The sequence below is a fragment of the Xenopus laevis genome, chromosome 4S, assembly GCF_017654675.1.
Source record: "Xenopus laevis strain J_2021 chromosome 4S, Xenopus_laevis_v10.1, whole genome shotgun sequence".
Taxonomy (NCBI): domain Eukaryota; kingdom Metazoa; phylum Chordata; class Amphibia; order Anura; family Pipidae; genus Xenopus; species Xenopus laevis.
The window spans coordinates 2,324,770-2,349,194 of NC_054378.1; the positions used below are offsets into that span (position 1 = coordinate 2,324,770).

The following is a 24,425-nucleotide window of genomic DNA, read 5'->3' on the forward strand; positions in this document are numbered from 1 at the left end:
AGTCGCCCCAGCGACAAATCGCCTCTTTTTCGGGACGACAATCTGTCTTCCCCCTGCCCTACATCGGCTAAAATGAAAATAGTCTGTGTCAATTCACACGCGTCGCTTTGTTTTCTGGATTCGCCCGAAGTTTCCTTCTGAGGCAACGAATTGCTGTATGTGCATTGCCGCAGGTGATTTTCCTGCAGGGGAAAGGCAGTTTGGGGAGATTGTCGTCCCAAAGAAGAGGCGATTTGTCGCTGGGGCGACTAATCTCCCCAAATCTGCCCGTGTGGACTGACCCTTAGGGTCAGGGCACACTCTGAGATTCGGGGAGATTTAGTCGCCCGGCCCAGAACTGCTTCCCACCAGCTAGAATCGAAATTGCCAGCGGGATGGCACTTGAATCGCTTTGTTTTCCCGAACTTCGGGTGACTTCGGAAAACGAAGTGCTCAGAGTGCCATCCCGTCGGCGAATTAGATTCTAGTCGACGGGAAGCAGTTTGGGGAGATTAGTCGCCCGAAGAAGAGATTTGTCGCTGCCTGACTAAATCTCGCCGAATCTGAGCGTCTCTGCCCTTAACTTGATTATCTCTTTGAGATCTGTATTTCCACTGCAATTTACTGAGCCCAAGTGTGTGTTTGTGTATAATTAATTCAATCAATCTGTTGTATACATTTTATTTCTACGATGATTTCTGTTCTCTGAAGCCACCGTGAGCCCCAGCTGTATATAAACCTATAGAATAATGTGGATATGTAATATATACCTCATTGCTTATAAATATATTTAGATCCTTGTATAGTGATAAGGCCCAATGGAGCCTGGACTGCAATAAACATCAGGGAGATTTCATGCTGCGTCCGTTTTACTCAATAGATTTGCCCTCGGTACAACACAAAGCAGAGGTGAAGGAATAATCAGAACATTTATTGAAAACACACAAAAATAATAGGCGACTTCTGCATTTATTTATTTACATCAGTGGAAACACAATGCTTGTTAGGACTCTTCTTCATTAATTAACATATTGGGGATTCCTCGGGTGATAGGAAATTCTGTGCCCGATTCTGGACATTTCAAAGCTCCTTCAATGACCTCAACCTGGAAGATAAAAAGAATGCGATTAAGGAATATCAACTTAAAGGGGTTGTTCACCTTAAATTTAACTTTTTTTTTTTTTTAAAGGTAAATTCATATTGGTTTAAACAACACAAACAGACAAAAATTACAATTTCTGGTAGAAAGGTAATGGATTAGTGTTGGGTCAAGTAGATTATATATATATATATACACACACATACATAAAAGCAGGAGAATGCAATCACTTAGGGGGTTATTTACAAAACAATGCAAAAATCCGGAAAAAAAAGTGATTTTTTTTTTTTAGTATAAAATCGGACTTTTAAAAATCGCAAATTTTTCGGAATTTATTAAACCAAGAGGAAAAAGTCAGAATCTGAAAATCCGGCATCTCAGACCTGTCAAGGTTGCATATAAGTCAATGGGAGAAGTCCAAATGATTTTTTGATATGCGCTGGGTTTTGTGCAATACCCTGAAGTTTTTGGGCAAAAAGCAGAAGAAATCAAAGTTTTTCGGGTGAAAAATCCAAAAAAAAATAAAAACATGAAAATCTGATTTTTTCCTGCAAAGCAAATTTTCAGGTAAATCGAATAATAAATAAGAGGGAAAGAAAACCCTGTGCAGATTACTTCAGCGTTTGTGGCTGGAAATGTTGAGATAATTGATTTGGACATTGATAAATTTAGGTTTTTATTATTTGTGGTATTTAGCATTTATTTAGCAGCTCTCCGGTTTGCAATTTCAGAATTCTGGTTGCTAGGGTCCAAACTCCCCTAGCAACCATGCACTGATTTGAATAAGAGACAGGAATATGAATGTGTAGCCTTACAGAGCATTTGTTTAGATGGGGTCAGTGACCCCCACTTGAAAACTGGAAAGAATCAGACGCAGAAGGCAAATAATTAAAAAACTATAAATAATGAAGATCAATTAAAAAGTTGTTTAGAATTTGCCATTCTATAACATACTAAAAGTTAATTTAAAGGTGAATCAGCCCTTTAAGCCACTCCGTTTTATCTCCTCTTTTAGCCTTGTCGATTTATAAAGAAAAATCAAAAAATTCTGGGGTCCCATTTATAAACACTGGTCAAATTTGCACCTGAGCAATAGCCCATGGGAACCAATCAAATGTTTGCATTCAGTGTTCGCCCGGCAGCTTGCTGGAAAAAAGCAGATTACTGATGATTTAATTATTGTTATAGGTTACTGCCCAGGTGCAAATCTTCCCAGTGTTTATAAGGGTTTAAGCACACGGGCAGATTCAGGGAGATTTAGTCACCTGGCGTCTAATCGCCTCTTCTTCGGGGCGACAATCTCCCCAAACTGCCTTCCGCCTGCTAAAATGAAAAAAAAAAAAAAAAACGCCTGCGGCAATGCACTCGCTGCGCTTCGATTTCCGAAGTTGCGCCTCGAGTGCATTGCCACAGGCGTTTTTGGTTTTTTTAGCAGTTGGGGGAGATTGTCGCCCCGAAGAAGAGGCGATTATACGCCAGGCGACTAAATCTCCCCGAATCTGCCGTGTGCTTAAACACTAAATGCGACCCTTTGACTTTATTTCTCCTCTTCCAAATTGAAATCATTTTTTTGATATTTTGTAGCAGCGACAAAAACCCTGTATGATTCTTTGCCTTTGTGGATGCCGAGAACCATAATAAAAGCCACTCAAATTGTGCAATTGCCTAAAAAAAAGGAATTTTTTTATGGGCAGGAAAAAAGCCACATGTCATTGGCCAGTAAAAAAAGATTCAGAAGGGAAAATAACATTCTGCAGTCAAACATTTCCCAGTGTTTGTAAAATCTGTTACCTCCAATAATACATGGTGAACCTTCTTCAGGAAATCTTCATTCTTCTCATATCCCGTCTCCAACTCTCGGGGTAGATTTGAGCCGTGCCCAAGCTGTAAAGCAATGAAATAAAAGGAGGTCAGAGAAAGGCATTGGGTACTTAATAATAATATAGTGAATAAAGTACCCCCTCTTGTAAAATATAAGGATATTATAAGTTACCGAGGAGTTTCATGACCATATAAAAGTACGAGGCCGAAGGCCGAGTGTTTTAATACAGGTCATGGAACTCCGAGGTAACTTCTAATATCCTCATATTTTACAACAGGGGGTACTTTATTTATTATAATACACAAGTTTCAGTGAGTCATGTGACAGAAATGACATCAGAACTCACCGTTTATAAGGATATAATTTACAGGATATTCATGGCTTTTGTGTATTATAATAATAATAATAATAAAAACAACATCATAAAAATCATGACAGAATCTTTGTAATGAAAGAGAATTATATTTGTCCAGGCCCAGACTGACAAACTTGTGTGACATCCCACTTTGATCAACTGGATGGAAAACATCCTGACAAAGGATCTGACTTACACTCTCTGCGGCTTCCACAAGGGCTTCCCACTCCAGTTTAGGAATCATACGAGTTACAAAATCCTGATTGAAATCAACAGAACTAAGTTTCACCTCTTCTGCCTGTGGGGGGGTACAAGACAGTCATTAAATGGAAACACATGGGTCACAAATGTATAAGCAGAGTGATTTTTTTTATCAACGTAGCGTGTGCCCTCAATAGTGGTGCAAAGTCTGATAGCTTGCGAAAGATTCGTCCGAATACCGAACCAAACTATAATTTGCATATGCAAATTAGGGGTGGGAAGGGTAAACCATTTCTCCTCCCGCCCCTAATTTGTCTATGCAAATTAGGATTCAGATTTGGTTCAGCCGGGCACAAGGATTCACCCGAATCCTGCTGAAAAAGCCTGAATCCCGAACTGAATCCTGGAGGGGAAAGTAAAAAGTTAGGGGCATTTACCCAGGGTAACACCTAGGCTGGGGGGGGGGAGCAGCGAGGGGGGTCTATGTAGGATAGGGGATTTAAATATAAAGGGTTTGGTTCTCCTTTAATGAGGTTGGGCAATGATGCTGGCCTGGTTCACATTCAGCATTTCAATCCAACCCACTGAAGTTCAGTTAAAGGAGAAGTAAAGCCTAACTAAAGTAGGTAGAAATGTTGTACATGATGTTTTGTGCTTCTGTACCAGCCCAAGGCAACCACAGCCCTTTAGCAGTAAAGATCTGTGTCTCCAAAGATGCCCCAGTAGCTCCCCATCTTCTTTTCTGCTGATTCACTGATTCACATGCTCTGTGCTGCTGTCACTTACTGAGCTTAGGGAGCCACTCACAATATACAGTACACATAGAATAGAAATGTCACAATATAAGGCTGATTAGTAATTAATACACATAATTCTGGCCTCCGAATGGAGGCGTGGGTGTAGCAGTCGGTTCGTTGTCCCCTTCAGTCTGGTGTCAGAAGCTGGAAATAGCAAGCGGCACGGACAGGTAAGAAAACATCTGTCTTATAGATGATATTTTTCTTGCCATCCGTTTATGCTTAATGCTATATTCTTAAGCTTAAAGGGGAGACAAAAGAAATCCCTGACGAGGGATTCAAGATAAAAACAAGGAAATCCCTGACGGGGGATTCCAAAGGAATTTTAGGTAAACTCCCGGTTTCACGAGTTTTAGGATCCCGGTTCATATATTATTACTCCTGGAACGGATTTCTGCCTTGTATTCAACTGCATGTTGTCTGTGTCTGTGTCTGTGTTTTACTGTTTGTGTGTTATGACAATGTTTAAAGATTAAGGCATATTTTTTGTTGTGTATAATTACATGTAAAACGATCGCTTTATTAAGGAATACCTCTGTGAGTTGACAAGGTTTTGTCGGGTCCCTCGATCCCAAGACAGCCCGTAAATTGTTTTGATTTATTGCGATCGCTTTACTCTATTTCTTTTTGACGTCTTGCTTGTGCCCAGTAGTAGTATTTGAGTTTAGAAACCACACGTTCCCTATAAATCACTATTAGTGCACATGAGCTCTGCCATCCAGAGACAGGCTGTATTTTTTTTATTATTTCTGAAATCTAGGATATAAGTTGTAATAACCACTTATATAGTATTTTTTCAAATAAGTAGTCTTCCTTAGGAACTCTGCGAGTTGCATGTAACACTACATACATTTAATTTTAGTATTTCTATCCGCCCTCTCTTCTTTTCTCACTAAGAAACTCACTACTTATTTGGTGCAAGCAAACAGCGTATTTTATTTCAATATGGGTGCGAAAAATTCAAAGAAATTGCCACCACCCATTAATGGTGAAACTTGTAAAGAATATGTGTATAGATGCAGTCCCACAGGAGGGTTTTATGTTGATCCCTGGGTTGATAAAATAGCAGGATGGGGAGAAGCTTTTTCTATACTGAACATCTTGTGTCAGTGGTTCTTCTGGTGTAAACCCATAATCTAATTAGGATGGGAATAGATCTCCTCAGGACTGTTTGTGTCCTTATCAATTTTGATGCCCATAGTGAGGCTGCAGGTTCTGACTGCTCATCAGCCGATACAAAGGACACAGGTCGACCAATAGAGGACGGGACGGAGACTGATCACCTCCGGGACACGGGAAGACCTATTTTTATAGTTTCTTACTCGTGTCAAACCTGCTATTATTGTTCATACCTGTTGTCTAAATCGACTCCTGGCAGCCAGCAACAACAGGTATTTTCTTGCCTGCGGCTCTTTATTGAACCTGTATAGAGCTATCTATTACCCGGCTTGTGTTTTATGTTTTGTGATATTCTCTTTCTGAGAGAGTAGAATTAGATGATTAATGCGCGTGGTATCCAGACGTCAATAGGACGCCGATACAACTCTGTCTATCTTAATGATAAGGGTCTTGTAGAGACCGCTGAAGCGTGGTTCAAAGTTGCTAAATGCTTACACAAAGAATTTTGGTCTGAACAAAGAGGGAATGTTAAAGTGATGTATTAGAAGCTCTAGCCCCACAAGAGTTGAGTGGTTGTAACTCATATGGCAGACATAGAGCCATCAACTCCCTATGCTGGGAATGTTTCCCATAATCAGAGCAGGGGAGAGCAAGAATCAGAAAGTGCAGTAGAAGAAGGTAAAGTACAGTGTCGGACTGGCCCGGCGGGAAACCGGGAAAAAACCCGGTGGGCCCCGACCCTTAATGGGCCCCCGCCGGGCCAGACCCCTCTCCCGACAAGTTTGTTTGAAAAAAAAATTTCTATAAGCGCCACTCCATCTGCGCATGCGCGCAGCAGCATTCATACAGATCCCTGAGCGGCGCCTTTCAAGCAGGAGCGTCGAGCCGCGCCGTCACGCAGGCGCGCATCACAGTAGGGGGGTGGGGGGGTCAGGGGGCCCTGGACAGTAGTCCCGGTGGGCCCCTGGCCCCCCAGTCCGACCCTGGTAAAGTAAGTGACATAGAAGAAGGTCAGGAAAGTGCCGTAGAATCAGAGGAAACAAGAACAATAGAGGAACAAGAAAAACTACTAGTAGAAGGATTAAGTTAGAAAATAGAGAATAGTTAGAAGAGACAGTACAGGGTCGTACAGAAAAACAAGTACAGAGGCCTACAAGGGTCGGCACGTAGGCATGTTAACCCTTCAGGCAGCACAGAAACCAGTGCAATTAGCATCAGAATTGAATAATCAGCAAACCTGTAGCATCAGCTTATATTACAGCCAGGGAAGCTCATTTTCTGATGGATAATTAGTGACGAGCCCTAAGCTTAGATTCTCAACAGCCAATCAGAGCCCACTGAGCATGTGAGTGTCACAGACACTTTCCAAGATGGTGACCCCCTGTGACAAGTTTGAAGTCCTGGATCATTGCTGCTATTGACAAGCTCAAACTTTAGCCTCCTACAATAAGTTCACTATAGAAAATAGGACATTTTAAGCCATAATCATTGTTAGGGTTTAGTTCTCCTTTAAGAGAGTATTAAAGGGCAGCTCAGACCAATCAGGTGCTTCACAATCCCCTCAGAAAACTCCACACTAAGTAAATAGATTGTGAATTGTGTTCTATTATAATTATGAACAAAGAACTGTCCCAGATTTGCTTTAGAAGGAACCAATGAGCCCGAGCCAATCCCTGGAGCCCGTTGTTTCTCATTAGAATTAATACTAAACACAACAGAGACAAATACCCGGATGAGTAGAGGGAAGCCCCGGGTGACGCCGGTAACGTGACTCCGCAGCATGTTGTGCGTTAACAGCTTCATCTTCTTCGGTACAGTAAAACCACGTGTGACACTCAGCTGCTCCTTCCTGATCCGCTCCTCATTCTCCACCAATCAGAGCTCTCGTCCCGTGAAAGGCCACCGCCCACCGATCGCTCCTAGGAAGCCGCCATATTCGCTGTGGTTGCGCATGCACGCTGAGTACGTCATGACGCTGGCGGGGAGCGTAAATAAACATGGCTCCTCTCAAAGCCCAATAAGTGGCAAAGATCTTGTGTTGGAATCAGTAACTTCTCGCTGTACAATGGGATCAGACGTAGAGAACTGAGGGAGGGTTCTGTCATTAGTTTTATACTATTTTAATTCATTTCCAGCATAAAAATCCTCCACTTTCTTCTCAGGCTGCGAATGAATAGAATTTGCTATAAATATGTGGCATTTCCTACACTCAGTCTGGATACTGTTAATTCACTGGATTTGTTTAAAGCAAATAGTGTAGTTTTAGTAGTGAAATGTGTCAGCTCTTGTGGCTAAAGAGGGGAAGTTCCAGCAGACCCCATGGCTTGGGACCACCCTGCGGCCACAGACTTTTCTATATATTAGTGTTTCTTCAGGGCCGCCATCTGGGGTACCCCTGTACCAAGCCCAGGCCTAAAGGGGGGCCCGGCTATGCTGCACTTTTGGAAATAACTGGACCCCCTTTGACAGCGCCGAATCTGTGCTGCCTCTTCTGAAGCCCTGAACCGCCTGTGTACGGAAAAGTCACAAAAAGAGCTGAACTTGAAGTCCCAAAGCCGCAAAAAGACCTCAAATCACGAAAAGAGCCGAACTTGAAGCCGCAAAAAGATCAGAAGTCATAAAAAGAGCCGAAACTTGAAGTCCCGAAGTGGCGAAAACACCCGAAGTCACACGGAGGTTTTGTTTATTAGTTATATATTAGCCTCTATAGTTACGCCACTGCAACAGACCCATCTACTTTTAGGTCCGTTTTTAGAATAAAGCTAATCACACGTTATATAGAGACAAGTATGGCACCGTTCTGGCAGAAGTAGGGCACCGTTCTGGCACAAGTCTGGCACCGTTCTGGCACAAGTCTGGCACCGTTCTGGCACAAGTATGGCACCGTTCTGGCACGAGTATGGCACAGTTCTGGCACAAGTCTGGCACCGTTCTGGCACAAGTATGGCACAGTTCTGGCACAAGTCTGGCACCGTTCTGGCACAAGTCTGGCACCGTTCTGGCACAAGTCTGGCACCGTTCTGGCACAAGTATGGCACCGTTCTGGCACAAGTCTGGCACCGTTCTGGCATGAGTATGGCACCGTTCTGGCACAAGTCTGGCACCGTTCTGGCATGAGTATGGCACCGTTCTGGCATGAGTATGGCACAGTTCTGGCACAAGTCTGGCACCGTTCTGGCACAAGTCTGGCACCGTTCTGGCATGAGTATGGCACCGTTCTGGCATGAGTATGGCACAGTTCTGGCACAAGTCATTAATGCCCCAACGCACTAACTTCTTAGGGTATTAAAAAGCCCCTCCCTGACAACCTATATTATATCTGTATATATCATCCCCAGTCCTGCTCAGCCTCTCTCTCTCTCTCTCTCTCTCTATTATTTACCACATCCAAAACTACTGAAATCTGACACTGTGTTTAAACAATGTGACACATTAAACTGCAGCACAATCGCACGCATGCGCTGTCAAACCTAAAGTGTAAAGTTCCCCTGGGCATGCGCAATAGGACTTTGCACTTTCCTCCTCGTCTGCCCTATATGGGCGGGATTTCTACGCCCCTCTGACACGCCCCACTCATGGCTCTTCGCTTCCCCGTCTCATTCCTCCTCCTGTCGCCTCAGCGAGCGGCTGTCAGTCGCACGAGCAGAACAAGAGCCATGTCCATAAAGGTGAGTGTGGAGCGAGTATTAGTAGGACTTGTATTAGTAGGACCTGTAGCAGCAGCTGGTGACTCTGGCGCAGTGTAACCCGCCGCGGGAACTTCATGCAGCGCGCGCACTGATTTCTGTGTCTGTCACTACTGAATGAGTTCCACATCTGATACTTCTCTGCCCAAACTGTCACATATGAGTTTTATTGTATAAATGTGCTTGTCCCTCAGTCTCTGCCATTCTCTGACTCCTCCTCCCCCCCTGACCTTGCCCATGTCATCTACTTGCTATTAGATGGTAAGCTCTGCTGCCCAGTATAGACATTTGTTCCACTACATTATTAAATAAGAAAATGTGATTAATATAACCCAGTGTTTCTTAAAGGGATACTGTCCCAGGAAAAAAATGTTTTTTTTTTCCAAAACACATCAGTTAATAGTGCTGCTCCAGCAGAATTCTGCACTGAAATCCATTTCTCAAAAGAGCAAACAGATTTTTTTTTATATTTAATTGTGAAATCTGACATGAGGCTAGACATATTGTCAATTTCCCAGCTGTCCAAAGTCATGTGACTTGTGCTCTGATAAACTTCAGTCACTCTTTACTGCTGTACTGCAAGTTGGAGTCAAATCACCCGCCCCCCTGTTTACACTGCAAATAATTGACTGTACAATATAAAATGTCATTCCTGAACCAGCAAGTGTATTTAGTTGTAATATTGGTGTGTAGGTGCATCTCAGCTCATTTTGCCTGGTCATGTGATTTCAGAAAGAGCCAGCACTTTAGGATGGAACTGCTTTCTGGCAGCCTGTTGTTTCTCCTACTCAATGTAACTGAATGTGTCTCAGTGGGACCTGGATTTTACTATTGAGTGTTGTTCTTAGATCTACCAGGCAGCTGTTATCTTGTGTTAGGGAGCTGCTATCTGGTTACCTTCCCATTGTTCTTTTGTTAGGCTGCTGGGGGGGAAGGGAGGGGGGTGATATCACTCCAACTTGCAGTACAGCAGTAAAGAGTGACTGAAGTTTATCAGAGCACAAGTCACATGACTTGGGGCAGCTGGGAAATTGACAATATGTCTAGCCCCATGTCAGATTTCAAAATTGAATATAAAAAAATCTGTTTGCTCTTTTGAGAAATGGATTTCAGTGCAGAATTCTGCTGGAGCAGCACTATTAACTGATGTGTTTTGAAAAAAACATGTTTTCCCATGACAGGATCCTTTTAAGGTTGAACTTTTTTCAACCTGTTACTATGTTACTATACAGGAAAACGAGCAAGACAACCTGATATTAGTAACAGTCACCCAAAGCTGCTAATTGTAACCTTATAGAAGGGGCAATGAGGAAGAAACAAATTCCGGCGGGTGTAAAGGAAATGACGTACACAATGGATTTCAGTTGAAACAGTCGGGAAAGCTCGTCAGACTTCCTTGTTGTGGACAATTAGTATTTCATTGATTTGTTTTACCTTCTGTCCTTGCAGGTTGGAGATCCACTTCCTAATGTGCAGGTGTATGAGGGGGGGCCTGGGAACAAGGTCAATATCAAAGATGTGTTTGGTAACAACAAGGGGGTGCTGTTTGGTGTCCCGGGGGCATTCACTCCCGGCTGCTCTAAGGTAAAGAACGAGAAGCTGTGGATGAATAATAAGTCCGTCTGTATCACACGCTGTAAGTCCAATTCATTTTCCTTCTGCAAATACAGACACATCTGCCCGGATATGTGACTCAGGCAACAGAGCTGAAATCCCGCGGAGCAACGGTTGTCGCCTGTATCTCTGTTAATGATGCGTTTGTTGTCAGCCAATGGGGAAAGGCGCATGAAGCTGAAGGGAAGGTAAGTGGCCGGATGATAGGGGACAGTAGTACTGATTCATGGTGGGACTACAAAGCCTTAAAACCCTTTCAATAAAGTAAATAGGGTCGTCATTTCTCCTTGGAGCAATTTAAGAGTTAAAGGAACTATAACACCGAAGATAAGTACTACTATAGTTTATATAAACAAGCTGCTGTGTAGCCATGGGGGCAGCCATACAAGCACAGAATACACAGTAGATAACAGATAAGTACTACTATAGTTTATATAAACAAGCTGCTGTGTAGCCATGGGGGCAGCCATTCAAGCACAGGATACACAGTAGATAACAGATAAGTACTACTATAGTTTATATAAACAAGCTGCTGTGTAGCCATGGGGGCAGCCATTCAAGCACAGGATACACAGTAGATAACAGATAAGTACTACTATAGTTTATATAAACAAGCTGCTGTGTAGCCATGGGGGCAGCCATTCAAGCACAGGATACACAGTAGATAACAGATAAGTACTACTATAGTTTATATACACAAGCTGCTGTGTAGCCATGAGGGCAGCCATTCAAGCACAGGGTACACAGTAGATAACAGATAAGTACTACTATAGTTTATATAAACAAGCTGCTGTGTAGCCATGGGGCAGCCATTCAAGCACAGGATACACAGTAGATAACAGATAAGTACTACTATAGTTTATATAAACAAGCTGCTGTGTAGCCATGAGGGCAACCATTCAAGCACAGGGTACACAGTAGATAACAGATAAGTACTACTGTAGTTTATATAAACAAGCTGCTGTGTAGCCATGGGGCAGCCATTCAAGCACAGGATACACAGTAGATAACAGATAAGTACTACTATAGTTTATAGAAACAAGCTGCTGTGTAGCCATGAGGGCAGCCATTCAAGCACAGGGTACACAGTAGATAACAGATAAGTACTACTATAGTTTATAGAAACAAGCTGCTGTGTAGCCATGGGGGCAGCCATTCAAGCACAGGGTACACAGTAGATAACAGATAAGTACTACTATTGTTTATATAAACAAGCTGCTGTGTAGCCATGGGGCAGCCATTCAAGCACAGGATACACAGTAGATAACAGATAAGTACTACTATAGTTTATATAAACAAGCTGCTGTGTAACCATGGGGGCAGCCATTCAAGCACAGGATACACAGTAGATAACAGATAAGTACTACTATAGTTTATATAAACAAGCTGCTGTGTAGCCATGGGGGCAGCCATTCAAGCACAGGATACACAGTAGATAACAGATAAGTACTACTATAGTTTATATAAACAAGCTGCTGTGTAGCCATGGGGACAGCCATTCAAGCACAGGATACACAGTAGATAACAGATAAGTACTACTATAGTTTATATAAACAAACCGATGGGCAGCCATTCAAGCACAGGATACACAGTAGATAACAGATAAGTACTACTATAGTTTATATAAACCAGCTGCTGTGTAGCCATGGGGACAGCCATTCAAGCACAGGATACACAGTAGATAACAGATAAGTACTACTATAGTTTATATAAACAAGCTGATGTGTAGCCATGGGGGCAGCCATTCAAGCACAGGATACACAGTAGATAACAGATAAGTACTACTATAGTTTATAGAAACAAGCTGCTGTGTAGCCATGGGGGCAGCCATTCAAGCACAGGATACACAGTAGATAACAGATAAGTACTACTATAGTTTATAGAAACAAGCTGCTGTGTAGCCATGGGGGCAGCCATTCAAGCACAGGATACACAGTAGATAACAGATAAGTACTACTATAGTTTATATAAACAAGCTGCTGTGTAGCCATGGGGACAGCCATTCAAGCACAGGATACACAGTAGATAACAGATAAGTACTACTATAGTTTATATAAACAAACCGATGGGCAGCCATTCAAGCACAGGATACACAGTAGATAACAGATAAGTACTACTATAGTTTATATAAACCAGCTGCTGTGTAGCCATGGGGACAGCCATTCAAGCACAGGATACACAGTAGATAACAGATAAGTACTACTATAGTTTATATAAACAAACCGATGGGCAGCCATTCAAGCACAGGATACACAGTAGATAACAGATAAGTACTACTATAGTTTATATAAACAAGCTGCTGTGTAGCCATGAGGGCAGCCATTCAAGCACAGGATACACAGTAGATAACAGATAAGTACTACTATAGTTTATATAAACAAGCTGCTGTGTAGCCATGGGGGCAGCCATTCAAGCACAGGATACACAGTAGATAACAGATAAGTACTACTATAGTTTATATAAACAAGCTGCTGAGTAGCAATGGGGGCAGCCATACAAGCACAGGATACACAGTAGATAACAGATAAGTACTACTATAGTTTATATAAACAAGCTGCTGTGTAGCCATGGGGGCAGCCATTCAAGCACAGGATACACAGTAGATAACAGATAAGTACTACTATAGTTTATAGAAACAAGCTGCTGTGTAGCCATGGGGGCAGCCATTCAAGCACAGGATACACAGTAGATAACATAAGTACTACTATAGTTTATATAAACAAGCTGCTGTGTAGCTTTGAATGGCTGCCCTCAAATAATTTTCTGTACAAATCAGTTTTCGTCCTACTTTGCTCGATGGACATTAATATCAGAAGAATAACGTGTCTGTCTTCATTTATAGGTTTCCATGCTGGCAGATCCCTGTGGACAATTTGCCAAGGTAAATCGGGTGCAGTAATTAGCTGTTACCATGGCATTGCCCCGGCTGCTATATGTGTGCCAGAGTTTCTTCTATAGTCTCCCAGCATTCCTTATTCCTTATTCCCTTTCTGTGCCAATTACTTATCTGTCTCCCGCTTATAGAAATACAGTCAGAAACAACAGAGTGTGAGAGGGGCTGGAGGATGAGAGAAACAAAATTGGGCAAACTCTTCTCATATTTCCCCTCTTTATCAGACATTACCTACCTAATGTTTACGTATCATTCCCTAACTTATTTACATGTTTCTTCCCAGTTCTTTCCATTCACATATACACCCCCACAGCTCTGGACTGGGATTCACTATAGGCCCTTCAATTGCACAAAGGCCCAAACAGCCCCCACCAGCCCAATAAATAGTGACTGTCTATGACACCTTACAGCAGCCCCTTTGGCATTTGCCAGAATCCACAGATTGCCAGTCCGGGCCTGCACCTCCATATTGTCTCTCCTTCTAAATGTTTAGCCTTTATTCTACCCTCAATTTCCTTGTTCTGTAGATCAGGAATTGGTACAACACTGTGTAGCATTGTTCCTCAGGCAGCGATATAATATTACTGTTCTACATAAAAAAATGTTAATTTTATGTGTTTGTTAGTTCCTTGATATTCTCATGCATTGTATTGCTTTTGCAGGCGTGTGGGCTTCTTCTGGACAAAAAAGAGTTGTCGGAATTATTTGGTAACCAGCGTTGCAAAAGGTGAATAAATAGAGTTGCTTCGAGCTGATATATGATACCACCACTCTCCTTATAGTTAAACCAATGTGTATACATACATACATATATATATATATATATAGAACTTTCAAACCAGATTGGTCAGAGCCCTGAAGCTCATTCAACTACTTAAATGCAGAAACGTAATACCGTAAAGGAGAACTAAAGCCTAACTAAAAAGGTAGGTAGAAATGTTATACATGATGTTTTGTGCTTCTGTACCAGCCCAAGGCAACCACAGCCCTTTAGCAGTAAAGATCTGTGTCTCCAAAGATGCCCCAGTAGCTCCCCATCTTCTTTTCTGCTGATTCACTGATTCACATGCTCTGTGCTGCTGTCACTTACTGAGCTTAGGGAGCCACTCACAATATACAGTACACATAGAATAGAAATGTCACAATATAAGGCTGATTAGTAATTAATACACATAATTACTACATGGCAGCACAGAAACCAGTGCAATTAGCATCAGAATTGAATAATCAGCAAACATGTAGCATCAGCTTATATTACAGCCAGGGAAGGTCATTTTCTGATGGATAATTAGTGACGAGCCCTAAGCTTAGCTTCTCAACAGCCAATCAGAGCCCACTGAGCATGTGAGTGTCACAGACACTTTCCAAGATGGTGACCCCCTGTGACAAGTTTGAAGTCCTGGATCATTGCTGCTATTGACAAGCTCAAACTTTAGCCTCCTTCAATAAGTTCACTATATAAAATAGGACATTTTTAGCCACATTCATTTTTAGGGTTTAGTTCTCCTTTAATTAGCTGAGAAACGCACATAAAAAGTTCAGCAAGACAGAGGAAACATCTTTTTAAATAAAAACTATTTCTTATTCATAACAGAAACCTGCCTAATGCTAATTATAAGTGCTAAAGAAACATATTTAATTAAGGGAAATTGTGACATATAGAATCCCTTGTACGTTGCTTCTAGTAGGGCAGTGTTCAATAGCAATGTGTCTCCTGCATGCAGGTATTATAAACCTCTTTCTAACCTACACCCACTTATGCAGAGTATATGTACAATATAATACACAAAAACCATGAATATCTTGTAAATTATATCCTTATAAACGGTGAGTTCTGTCACATGACTCACTAAAACTTGTGTATTATAATAAATAAAGTACCCCCAGTTGTAAAATATGAGGATATTAGAAGTTAACTCGGAGGTCCATGACCTGTGTTTTTATATGGTCATGAAACGCCTCGATAACTTATAATATCCTTATATTTCACAAGAGGGGGTACTTTATTCACTATATACAGTATGTGCACTCTTTTTATAATATAAAAGCCATACTTGTTGGTAAATAACTCAGCCTTTCCTTACTCTAGGATTGTTCTGTTCCTTTAATCAGCGCCTGTTTCTGCCTCTCTTGAATGCTGATTTCCTCACACCATGCCAGGACTAAAAGCATTTTACTTGATTTCACCATTTAGATTTTCTATGGTGGTTGAAGATGGAAAAGTTAAAGCCATTAATGTCGAGGAAGACGGGACTGGTCTGACCTGCAGCCTGGCAGTTAACATCATGTCGCAGCTTTAAGAGACAACAAGCAAGTAGTCAGCACGACAATCACCTTTTTCCTTTTGTTGGTGCACAATTCCAATGGCCACAATACTAGTAGAAGAGTTAGGGTAGAACTACATGGGCGACTTCGGTGCGTTTCCGGCAGATCCCACGTGCTGCGCCAAAACGCAGGCATCAAATCGGAGAATAAGGTAAGAAATATAAATGTCAGATCTCGTTGCAGCGTTCATCCGACACGACTGTCGTTGCATCTGACAGTTGTGTCGGATAAATGCTGCGACAGCTTCTGACATTGCTATTGCTTACCTTATTTTCCCTCGCATTTAATTTGATGCCTTCGTTTTGGCGCATCGGATCCGCCGGAAACGCACCGAAGTTGCCCATGTAGAACAGAACTAAACTTTGGTGCTGTTCTAACTCTAGCTTTAAAGGGGAAGGAAACCTAGTCGGCGCAAACCACCCACCCCCCCTCCCGTTTGTTGCCCCCCCCTCCCTCCTCCCCCCTGGCCTACCCGTCCCGCTGGGCAAATGCCCCTAACTTGTTACTTACCCTTCTGCGCAGGTCCAGTCCAGGGAGTTCACAGATGACATCTTCTTCCACGAGATCTTCTTCCTGCTTTGAATGGCGCATGCGCAGTAGGAGCATTTCGCTGGTACGATCTACTGCGCATGCGCATGACTTTTGGATCAGTAGATCCGTACCGGCGAGATGATCCTACTGCGCATGCGCCAAAACGCCGTTCACAGCAGGAAGAAGATCGCGTGGAAGAAGATGTCGTCTGTGAACTCCCTGGACTGGACCTGCGCAGAAGGGCGTGTAGGCGCCGAACGCAGGTTGAGACGCAACATGCTGCGTTTTTCCTGCGTTCGGCGCCTGAGTGAGTACAGCCCCATTTGGAACAATGACATGCGTCTATTCCTGCGCTCCCCTGCGGCTGAACACCAAAAAACGGAACGCAGGGGAGCGCAGGTCAGAACGCCAGTGAGTAAGAGCCCTTAAATATATATATCAAATATAAATGATGTTATTGGCACATATCAGGACCCACACTAATACCATATTAAGAAGATGTACACAGATTTGAGTGAGAGCTTTGAAAACGAGGTGAACTTTGGAGCCTTATCTAAAGCTGAATCATTCAGCAGAGTCTTTTCCCTTTATTCAGTTTAGGGTAAACAAAGCAAGTATTTCCTATACATAATAAACACGATTTCCTATAACTCGTTAGAAAATCATTAAAGGTAAAAATGGCTCTTTAAAGTGGATGAAATGCAATAGAGCAGCGTTAGGAGCCTTAGACAGGGCCATTATGTATCTTACACCTCCTACTACTCAGATGCACAAGGTCTGAGGAGGTGGGAAAGGGGTTGAATCTAGATTTAAACTTTAGCCGCATGTCTCTGCCCTGAAATCAGTGAGCTGCAGTTTTATGGACTTTGTATCTGCCCTGAAATGAGGCAAAACGTCTATTCACACAATGCAGAAAAGTCCCAATTGTATGTGTTTTTGTACTATGCACATTGTATAAGGCATCGTGAATGTGCTTATGAGCCGATCAATCCTGCTGATATACTGGCCCAGAATTACACGTACGGTGCTTGTTTCTGTAGTTGCTCACACACCAGACTTTCAGTTGTAATTTGACTCATTTGTTTGACTATACAGACAAGGGAAAAATTCCCTACAGAAACCAACACAATATCAGACACAAAACAACAACAACCTGCTGCTCAAGTAGATTCTGTTCAACAGCATTTCACTGTTAAAGGAACAGTAGCACCGACAAATAAATGTGTTTTTAAGTAATTCATAAATGATATACTGTTACCCTGCACTGATAAAACTGACCTCTTTGCTTCAGAGCTACTACAGTTTTAATAAACAAGCTGCTGTGTAGCAATGGGGGCAGCCAGTATGACACACACAGGGAGCATAGGGCAGGCAGAGTATGACACACACAGGGAGCATAGGGTAAGAGATAGTTAAGGACCACTTCATTCTACTGTACTATATAAAGTAACACAACCTCCGTGCTGCTCCTTCCCCTGAGGTGTGAACAGGTGAACTATATTGGCATTGACAGTCTGAGGTGGGATGAATGCAGGTCTTTACAGGTGTGAGCCTAAATCTGAGGTGGGAACAATGCAGGAGCCAGTTGTTCTCAGTTCTGATTAGGGATGCACCGAATCCAGGATTTGGTTCTGGATTCGCCCAGGATTCGGCCTTTTTCAACAGGATTCGGCCGAATCCTTCTGCCTGGCCAAACCGAATCCTAATTTGCATATGTAAATTAGAGGCATGGAGGAAAATCATGTGACTTTTTGTCACAAATCAAGGAATTAAAAAATGGTTTCCCCTTCCCACCCCTAATTTGCATATGCAAATAAGGATTCAGTTCAGTATTCGGCCGAATCTTTTGCAAAGGATTCGGGGGCTCAGCTGTATCCAAAAAAGTGGATTTGGTGCATCCCTAGTTCTGATACAATTTAAAGCTTGCATAAAGCAATCAAAGCAGCCACAGTGTGGAGGGCCCCACAGGAGAGGGCCGCGGCCACCAGTTGGAGAGCACTGATTTCGGCTATGGAGCTTAAAGGTTAGGAGTGTGCATACGGGGGGCTGATATGGAGGGGTGGGGGGACCAAAGGCCAGGGGGTGCCATGGTGTAAATCTTACCAGTTGCAATATGTTGAATTAATCATAAGGGTGGTGTTGGCAATAGGTGGGCCAATCATAAGAGATCCTACACTTGCTTTTTTAAAGCAAACATTTGATTGTTTACTAGATTTGAAGTAAACTTTGCATTTTATTTCCCTCTGTTTTTAATACCCGAATAAATCATTTCATCCTGTCCCAGTTTGACATCATTGAGCCATTGGTGATCCTAAAGAAATAAGGATTAAATATCAAGTTCCTACAGTGGCAACCTGACTTATCCAATAGAATTCATAAATGTCTTGAGCCTTGCCATGGTCCTATTTGTCTTCCACGCTGCTTCTGAAAATAAAAGCTTCATGTTGAATACACTTCTACTCACGATCCATATTGGAAAAATGAACAATGTTGTTATAAAAATAGTTTTTATTCCAATAAATATTTCTATATTTACAAAACATATAGTATGCGATGAGTAGTTATAGCTGCTCCACACTCTCTGCTCTAAAGGATAGATTGGAAATTCCCATTTCTACTCCTCTTTCAATCTTCCGGTGCTTACGCCTTCCTCTTCTCCTCAGCCAATATCCCAACGCAGCTAAGCCCATCATCCCTGCCATCACTGCAATAGTCACACCTGTCCATAATAATATCCTGGATGCCTTTGTGACAGTTGTATGTATTATCCTGCAAGCGCCTGGTTTACCCCAATCCCAGTTTTCTTCTTCATCTTCTCCAACATCGACCTTGCTCTTTCCAGCCTCATTAAAGGCTACTACACACACTCTGTAGGATGTATCTGGAAAAAGTTTTTCTATGAAGTAAAAACGATAGGTGGAATTAAGGACTGGTCCACTCTGCAGAGGGTTTCCACTAGTCCCATGGAGGACTCTGTAGCCACGTACAGTGGACAGGGGAGAACACCACCTCAAACTGACTCCACTTTCCTCAGGAACTGATTGCATTAGGCGTGGTGGATCTGGTGGGACTGAAGGTCCATCTACTCCAGGGCACAGACAATGGAATCCTCCAGCTTTTTGTGTCTCGTTACAAGGAACCTCCAGGTGTTTGCAGCGATCATAGTCGCAGGGCTTGAGATAATCAGATGAGGGAGGCAGAATCACCTTTGCTTCGCTATCATTATCATCTTTATCATCATAGTATTCCACATCCATCCCACCATTTATAGACTGGATATGTTCAATGGCACTTCTTTCTCTCCATGTGTTATTTGGGTTTAGTGATAGAGTAGACTGACTAATACCAACAGTTGTGACAGTAATTATGTCCATCCCTCTGCCCTTTAGTTCTATGTTCTTCCTTCCATGATTGGGAGGTGCTGTGGTACCTGCAGTGGAAATATGAAAGGGAAGAAGAAGCAGCAGCAGCAGAGTAGGGAATTGAGACATCTAGATAAGGACGGATAATGAAAAGAAGAGCATAAAGGCAAGAGTGGACGGAAACATAGAAGAAGGAAAAAGAAAAGAAGTAATTATTATTATGATGGTATGACAATGAAGATTTTCGTTCATCCAGGTCATGGTATATCTAGTATAGGTTAATCTAAAAACAACTGGACTTGCTGAGTAATCAATAAAGACGTTTCACTACTCATCCCAACTGAAGAAGCTGCTCGGATGAGTAGTGAAACGTCTTCATTGATTACTCAGCAAGTCCAGTTGTTTTTAGATTTACCTATACTAGATATTATGATGGTAACACTAATTAATAATCTAACAAAGATTTAGCTGCAGTGCAGTCCTCTTTAAAAATGTTTAAATTCAGCCCTGCACTGGATGGGACCAACACCTACTACTCTGTCCAAATGGATTAAAATCATAAACTCCCAAATTAACTTACATAACCAGAGGCTGTCCACAGAAATTAGCAAAAATATGGACCCCTTGGCTGGACTCAACGGTCCAATAACGCTATTTAAGTACACTCCAACCCATCTCCTCTAGGTCCTTTTCTTCTTCTCCTCTTCCTTCCTTCTATATCTTCCTTCTAAATGTTTTGTTTATAAAATGGAAACTTGATAAAACGTTACTATTGAAAACGATTATTAAATTCTTATAATTTTACAAAATGCAGCGATACAGAGATGATGAATAAAGAATAATGACGTTTTCTATAAGCTATTCTGGGTATGTACTCTACACTTGTGGGACACTTATCTCTGAATGTAAAAACAGCAATGAACTTTATGTATACAGTGTTCTGCTATGGTTTCCACAATCTTGGCCCTATGGCAAACGCATCAAGTTACTAATATAGTAGCAATGAATATGTCTCACATCTTTTAGTTAGATCTCAGGAGAGCCCTCGCCACTGCTTTGCACACATAACTAAGGACCTACCTGTATTTATTGACTCTACTGTTCCTATTAGTCTTTGGTAGAGTTCAAGCTTAAAGGGGAACTGCGGCTTCCAAACCACATAAAGGCTCATATAACACAGAAACCCCTAATATCCCCATCACAGTTACCTGTTTCTTCAAAAAGTCTGAATAAATGGCATTTTCTATGCTGAAATCCAGCTGTTTAACAGTTCTTCTCTTTCTGCATCATTTGAAATCCTGGCAGGGAAGGAGGGACTAAACACTAATGTTACACATTGTAACAACTTCTCCACAGCTTACAGACAGCATGCAGGAACTACATAACCCACAATGCATTGCACTGGGATGTTCCTTTCCTTATTGAAATCACATGTGCAGGGAATTGTGGGGTTTGGAGGATGCAGGCTGAGGACAGATGTTGATACAAAGTAACAGTAGTCAGACAGCTCAGCAAAGTAGTCAGAGAGATCAGCAGCAGAGCAGGGGGCTGGGCTTAGGGAACTGTCCGAAACCATTAAAAATCATGAAAAGTCTGCATATTTTTTAACTGATGTATATTGCAAAGTTGCTTGAAATTATGTTTACTTTTCAAAAAGTTTAAGTTATGTTTTTGTGGAGTTCCCCTTACACAACTCCAGACCCTACTGTCTGGTACTCCTGCATTTGTACTGCTCAGGTACCTCTCATTCAATTATCACCTTGACTGATACTTCATTCACTGGCATGCTTTCTCCGACTTTACTAAGTCATTCTGCCTTTTACACTGTGTTTCACTCACACCCCACTGTCCGACCAACAATTGATGTGGGCGACCCTAAGCTTATGTGATATTCCTTCCACAGGGACTTGGTTGGTCTTAGATAAAATGACTTGTGTGAAATACTGGTGAAGGAACTCCTTCCACTTATATTAGTGTTATTTATCAGGCTTTATATTAGTCAGAAACTTGAGGGTATGAAAATCCCCTAAAATAAAATGACAAATGAGCACATAGTCTGCATTATTTCAGTTGTTATATTTTATCTGATAATAGTTTTTTTTTTTTGTTTTTGAGGCTGTTCTTCAATAATTGTTATAATAATGTGTCATTGAAGCCAAAAGTTGCTGAAAACATCTAAATTTATACATGTCCACGGATTAAGTAAATAACATGCCAAATCAGTTTCAAATTAATAGTTTCAACTTTTTTTTGAGAATATGTTATAATGGAAAATAAGAAAATGAAATGAACTCCAGAGGCCAGGCCTGGACTAGCAACCTGTAGATCAGGGGTCCCCAACCTTTTTTACCTGTGAGCCACAATCAAATGTAAAAAAATGTTGGAGATCAACATAAACATGCTAATAGTTCCTGGGGGTGCAAAATATAGACTGTGATTGGTTACAGATATCCCCTATGTGGACTTGAAGCCAACAGGAGACTCTGTTTGGCAATACACATGTTTTTTATGCAAATAAAGCTTGCCCTTAAATCAAGAATTCAAAAATAAGCACCTGCTTTGGGGCCACTGGCAGCAACATCCAAGGGGTTGGGGAGCAACATGTTACTCACGAGCCACTGGTTGGGGATCACTGCTGTAGATTCTGTCAAATGCTGGAGGGGCTACTGTCATAGACACAGGGTCGGACTGGGCCAGCGGGATACTGGGAAAAAAACTGGTAGGACCCTCCGGCCCAGACTCACTCTCCCCTGCAAACTACTGTTATTCAGTTCCGACACCCTGATTGAAGCCATAATGGAGCAGTCTAAGGTTTGAACTTGAACTGAGCCAAAATTAATTTACCTTCTCCCCAATATCTTTCCAACGACCCTCTTCATATCAAATACTATGGGGTACTATTTATCATCAATAAAAGGCAACTTGTGCCTTTATACAAGTGAAAAGAGGCCAATGAATAGTTTAGATACAGAATTCCAACCTTTTGGAGCTGTTGACTGATGTTGCCCTCTGGGAGTTGTAGTATAACAACAGATGGAAAACTACAGGCTGGACATTTCATTCTCACGTAATTCTAAATGTTAGCTGGGAGTTTAATATGTAACAGATGTATCGCTGTTGCTCGATTCGTAGTTCAGTTTCCGGAGCAATCATGATGAGATGTTACTGGACCCACAGTAATTTTATGTCCGAGCTCCCCAAACTTTCTTTTCGGGGGGGATAGATACTCAACTGTATTAAAACTGTACATCAGTTACTGAGCTCTCTGCCTTGATAGTTACAAGCCTGGTGGTGATATAATGCCTTTAGGATTATAGCAAGATTATTTAAAGGGCATTAAAAACAGTCAGTGTCGGAGTGGGGTGCCAGGGGCCCATTGTCCAAGTTATTTTTCCTCCACTCCTCACTCAACCTTTTTATTTTCTTAGTACTTTTTCATGAAACATGAAATACTCCATGAAATTTTTCCATCGTTTTGGTCCCTTTATTTCCATATGGAAATAAGAAACATGAAATTGTTACAAATGCTCAGAAGCATCCAGTATCCACTACACACAGTTCCTTACCTTGCTACGGTTCTTGGATCCTTTGGTTCCTTTCTTCTTCTCTTCCTAAAATCACTTTCTTCCTACTCGCAGGTCCCGTCTTTATTCGTTTCTGGTGGGGCCTATGTGGACTCTCGAAGTCTTACCCCCTTGTATGTCTCTTATATCAGCTTGGCTTGTGATGTCACTCTGCCTGAGATCCCAAAAATGCTGCCCCAGTACGTGGGAGTGGAAAAGCGTAATGGAGACTGGGGTTTGATATACAAGGCTGGGAAGAATAACAAGATGAATATGAAAATGTGGAAACTGTGAAGGTGGAAGGAATGTGCCTTCAGTAGATGAATTCCAGATGTGTACGAAGCTGTGGGAAAATCACTGAGGCAAATAGACTTGCCTGTTTAGTCTTTATAAACTATATGAATATTACATTTATGTTTATAGTAAATCAAATTGTTAATTGTAGTATGTTACTCTCATTATAGACTCTGATTATAGAATTAAATGGGGGGATTTAGCATCTAATCTAATAATATATTTTATCTTATTTTATTTTGGCACTAACTAGAATAAAGTCTGTACAAGCTGTTCCAGGCCAACAGGGAAGGGCGCCCCTTGGTGTCATCTGCCCCTGACCACTCCCTCTTGTTACCTAATACTGGGGCATCCTCTGACCCCACTTGTAATCTCTTTCTTCCCCGCTACGCTTGATACTCAAGAAATACATGCTACCATCCCGCTCCAGGGAAATTTAGGTATGTTAATGCAAATGGTAGGCAGAATAACTGAAATATTTATTTGAGTCACAAAATGTACCCAAAATTTAAAAAAAAAAAAAACAACCATAACAAAAGGACAGTGCTTCATGGTCCCTAAGCGCAGGGTTGGACTGGGCCAGTGGGACAATGGGAAAAAACCTAGTGGGCCATGGCCCAGACACCCTCCATCAATCTGCCGCCCCTCCCTAAAATCAATTTGCAGCACCGGAGGTTTGTAACCCGGTGGGCCCCCAATATTCAGTGCAATGGAATTTTGTGGAGCCCAGAACTCCGTTCACAGCCCCACCCCTCTATTCCCTTCCTGAGCCATTGCTCTCTTTC

At 42.0% G+C, this 24,425-nt stretch overlaps 3 protein-coding genes across 3 annotated transcripts; 1 reads left to right on the forward strand and 2 right to left on the reverse strand.

Moving 5' to 3' along the window:
* Nucleotides 1-889: 889 nt before the first annotated feature.
* LOC108715154 (multifunctional methyltransferase subunit TRM112-like protein) lies at nt 890-7,300 on the reverse strand. The gene is made up of 4 exons (XM_018260047.2): nt 7,101-7,300; nt 3,452-3,553; nt 2,870-2,962; nt 890-1,084 (listed from the first exon to the last, which is right to left on the reverse strand). Exons 1-4 carry the CDS (start codon nt 7,173-7,175, stop codon nt 983-985), a joined length of 372 nt encoding a protein of 123 aa, XP_018115536.1. The 5' UTR covers nt 7,176-7,300; the 3' UTR covers nt 890-982.
* Nucleotides 7,301-8,884: 1,584 nt separating this feature from the next.
* prdx5.S (peroxiredoxin 5 S homeolog) lies at nt 8,885-15,869 on the forward strand. The gene is made up of 6 exons (XM_018260046.2): nt 8,885-9,040; nt 10,508-10,642; nt 10,729-10,860; nt 13,515-13,553; nt 14,228-14,292; nt 15,760-15,869. Exons 1-6 carry the CDS (start codon nt 8,948-8,950, stop codon nt 15,863-15,865), a joined length of 570 nt encoding a protein of 189 aa, XP_018115535.1. The 5' UTR covers nt 8,885-8,947; the 3' UTR covers nt 15,866-15,869.
* Nucleotides 15,870-18,249: 2,380 nt separating this feature from the next.
* LOC108715155 (LRRN4 C-terminal-like protein) lies at nt 18,250-24,026 on the reverse strand. The gene is made up of 2 exons (XM_018260048.2): nt 23,350-24,026; nt 18,250-19,912 (listed from the first exon to the last, which is right to left on the reverse strand). The coding sequence occupies exon 2, from the start codon at nt 19,910-19,912 to the stop codon at nt 18,983-18,985; it is 930 nt and encodes a 309-aa protein (XP_018115537.1). The 5' UTR covers nt 23,350-24,026; the 3' UTR covers nt 18,250-18,982.
* Between the last annotated feature and the right edge of the window lie 399 nt (nt 24,027-24,425).

Bases quoted from the DNA above. Each gene is read 5' to 3' on its own strand.
- LOC108715154 (XM_018260047.2), bottom strand. From the start codon at position 7,175: ATGAAGCTGTTAACGCACAACATGCTGCGGAGTCACGTTACCGGCGTC. The intron at 3,554-7,100 runs GTATTTGTCTCT...ACCCCCCCACAG, and splicing joins GCTTCCCTCTACTCATCCGG to GCAGAAGAGGTGAAACTTAG. The intron at 2,963-3,451 runs GTAAGTCAGATC...ATTGCTTTACAG, and splicing joins TTGTGGAAGCCGCAGAGAGT to CTTGGGCACGGCTCAAATCT.
- prdx5.S (XM_018260046.2), top strand. From the start codon at position 8,948: ATGGCTCTTCGCTTCCCCGTCTCATTCCTCCTCCTGTCGCCTCAGCGA. The intron at 10,643-10,728 runs GTAAAGAACGAG...CTGCAAATACAG, and splicing joins TCACTCCCGGCTGCTCTAAG to ACACATCTGCCCGGATATGT. The intron at 14,293-15,759 runs GTGAATAAATAG...TTCACCATTTAG, and splicing joins GGTAACCAGCGTTGCAAAAG to ATTTTCTATGGTGGTTGAAG.
- LOC108715155 (XM_018260048.2), bottom strand. From the start codon at position 19,912: ATGTCTCAATTCCCTACTCTGCTGCTGCTGCTTCTTCTTCCCTTTCAT.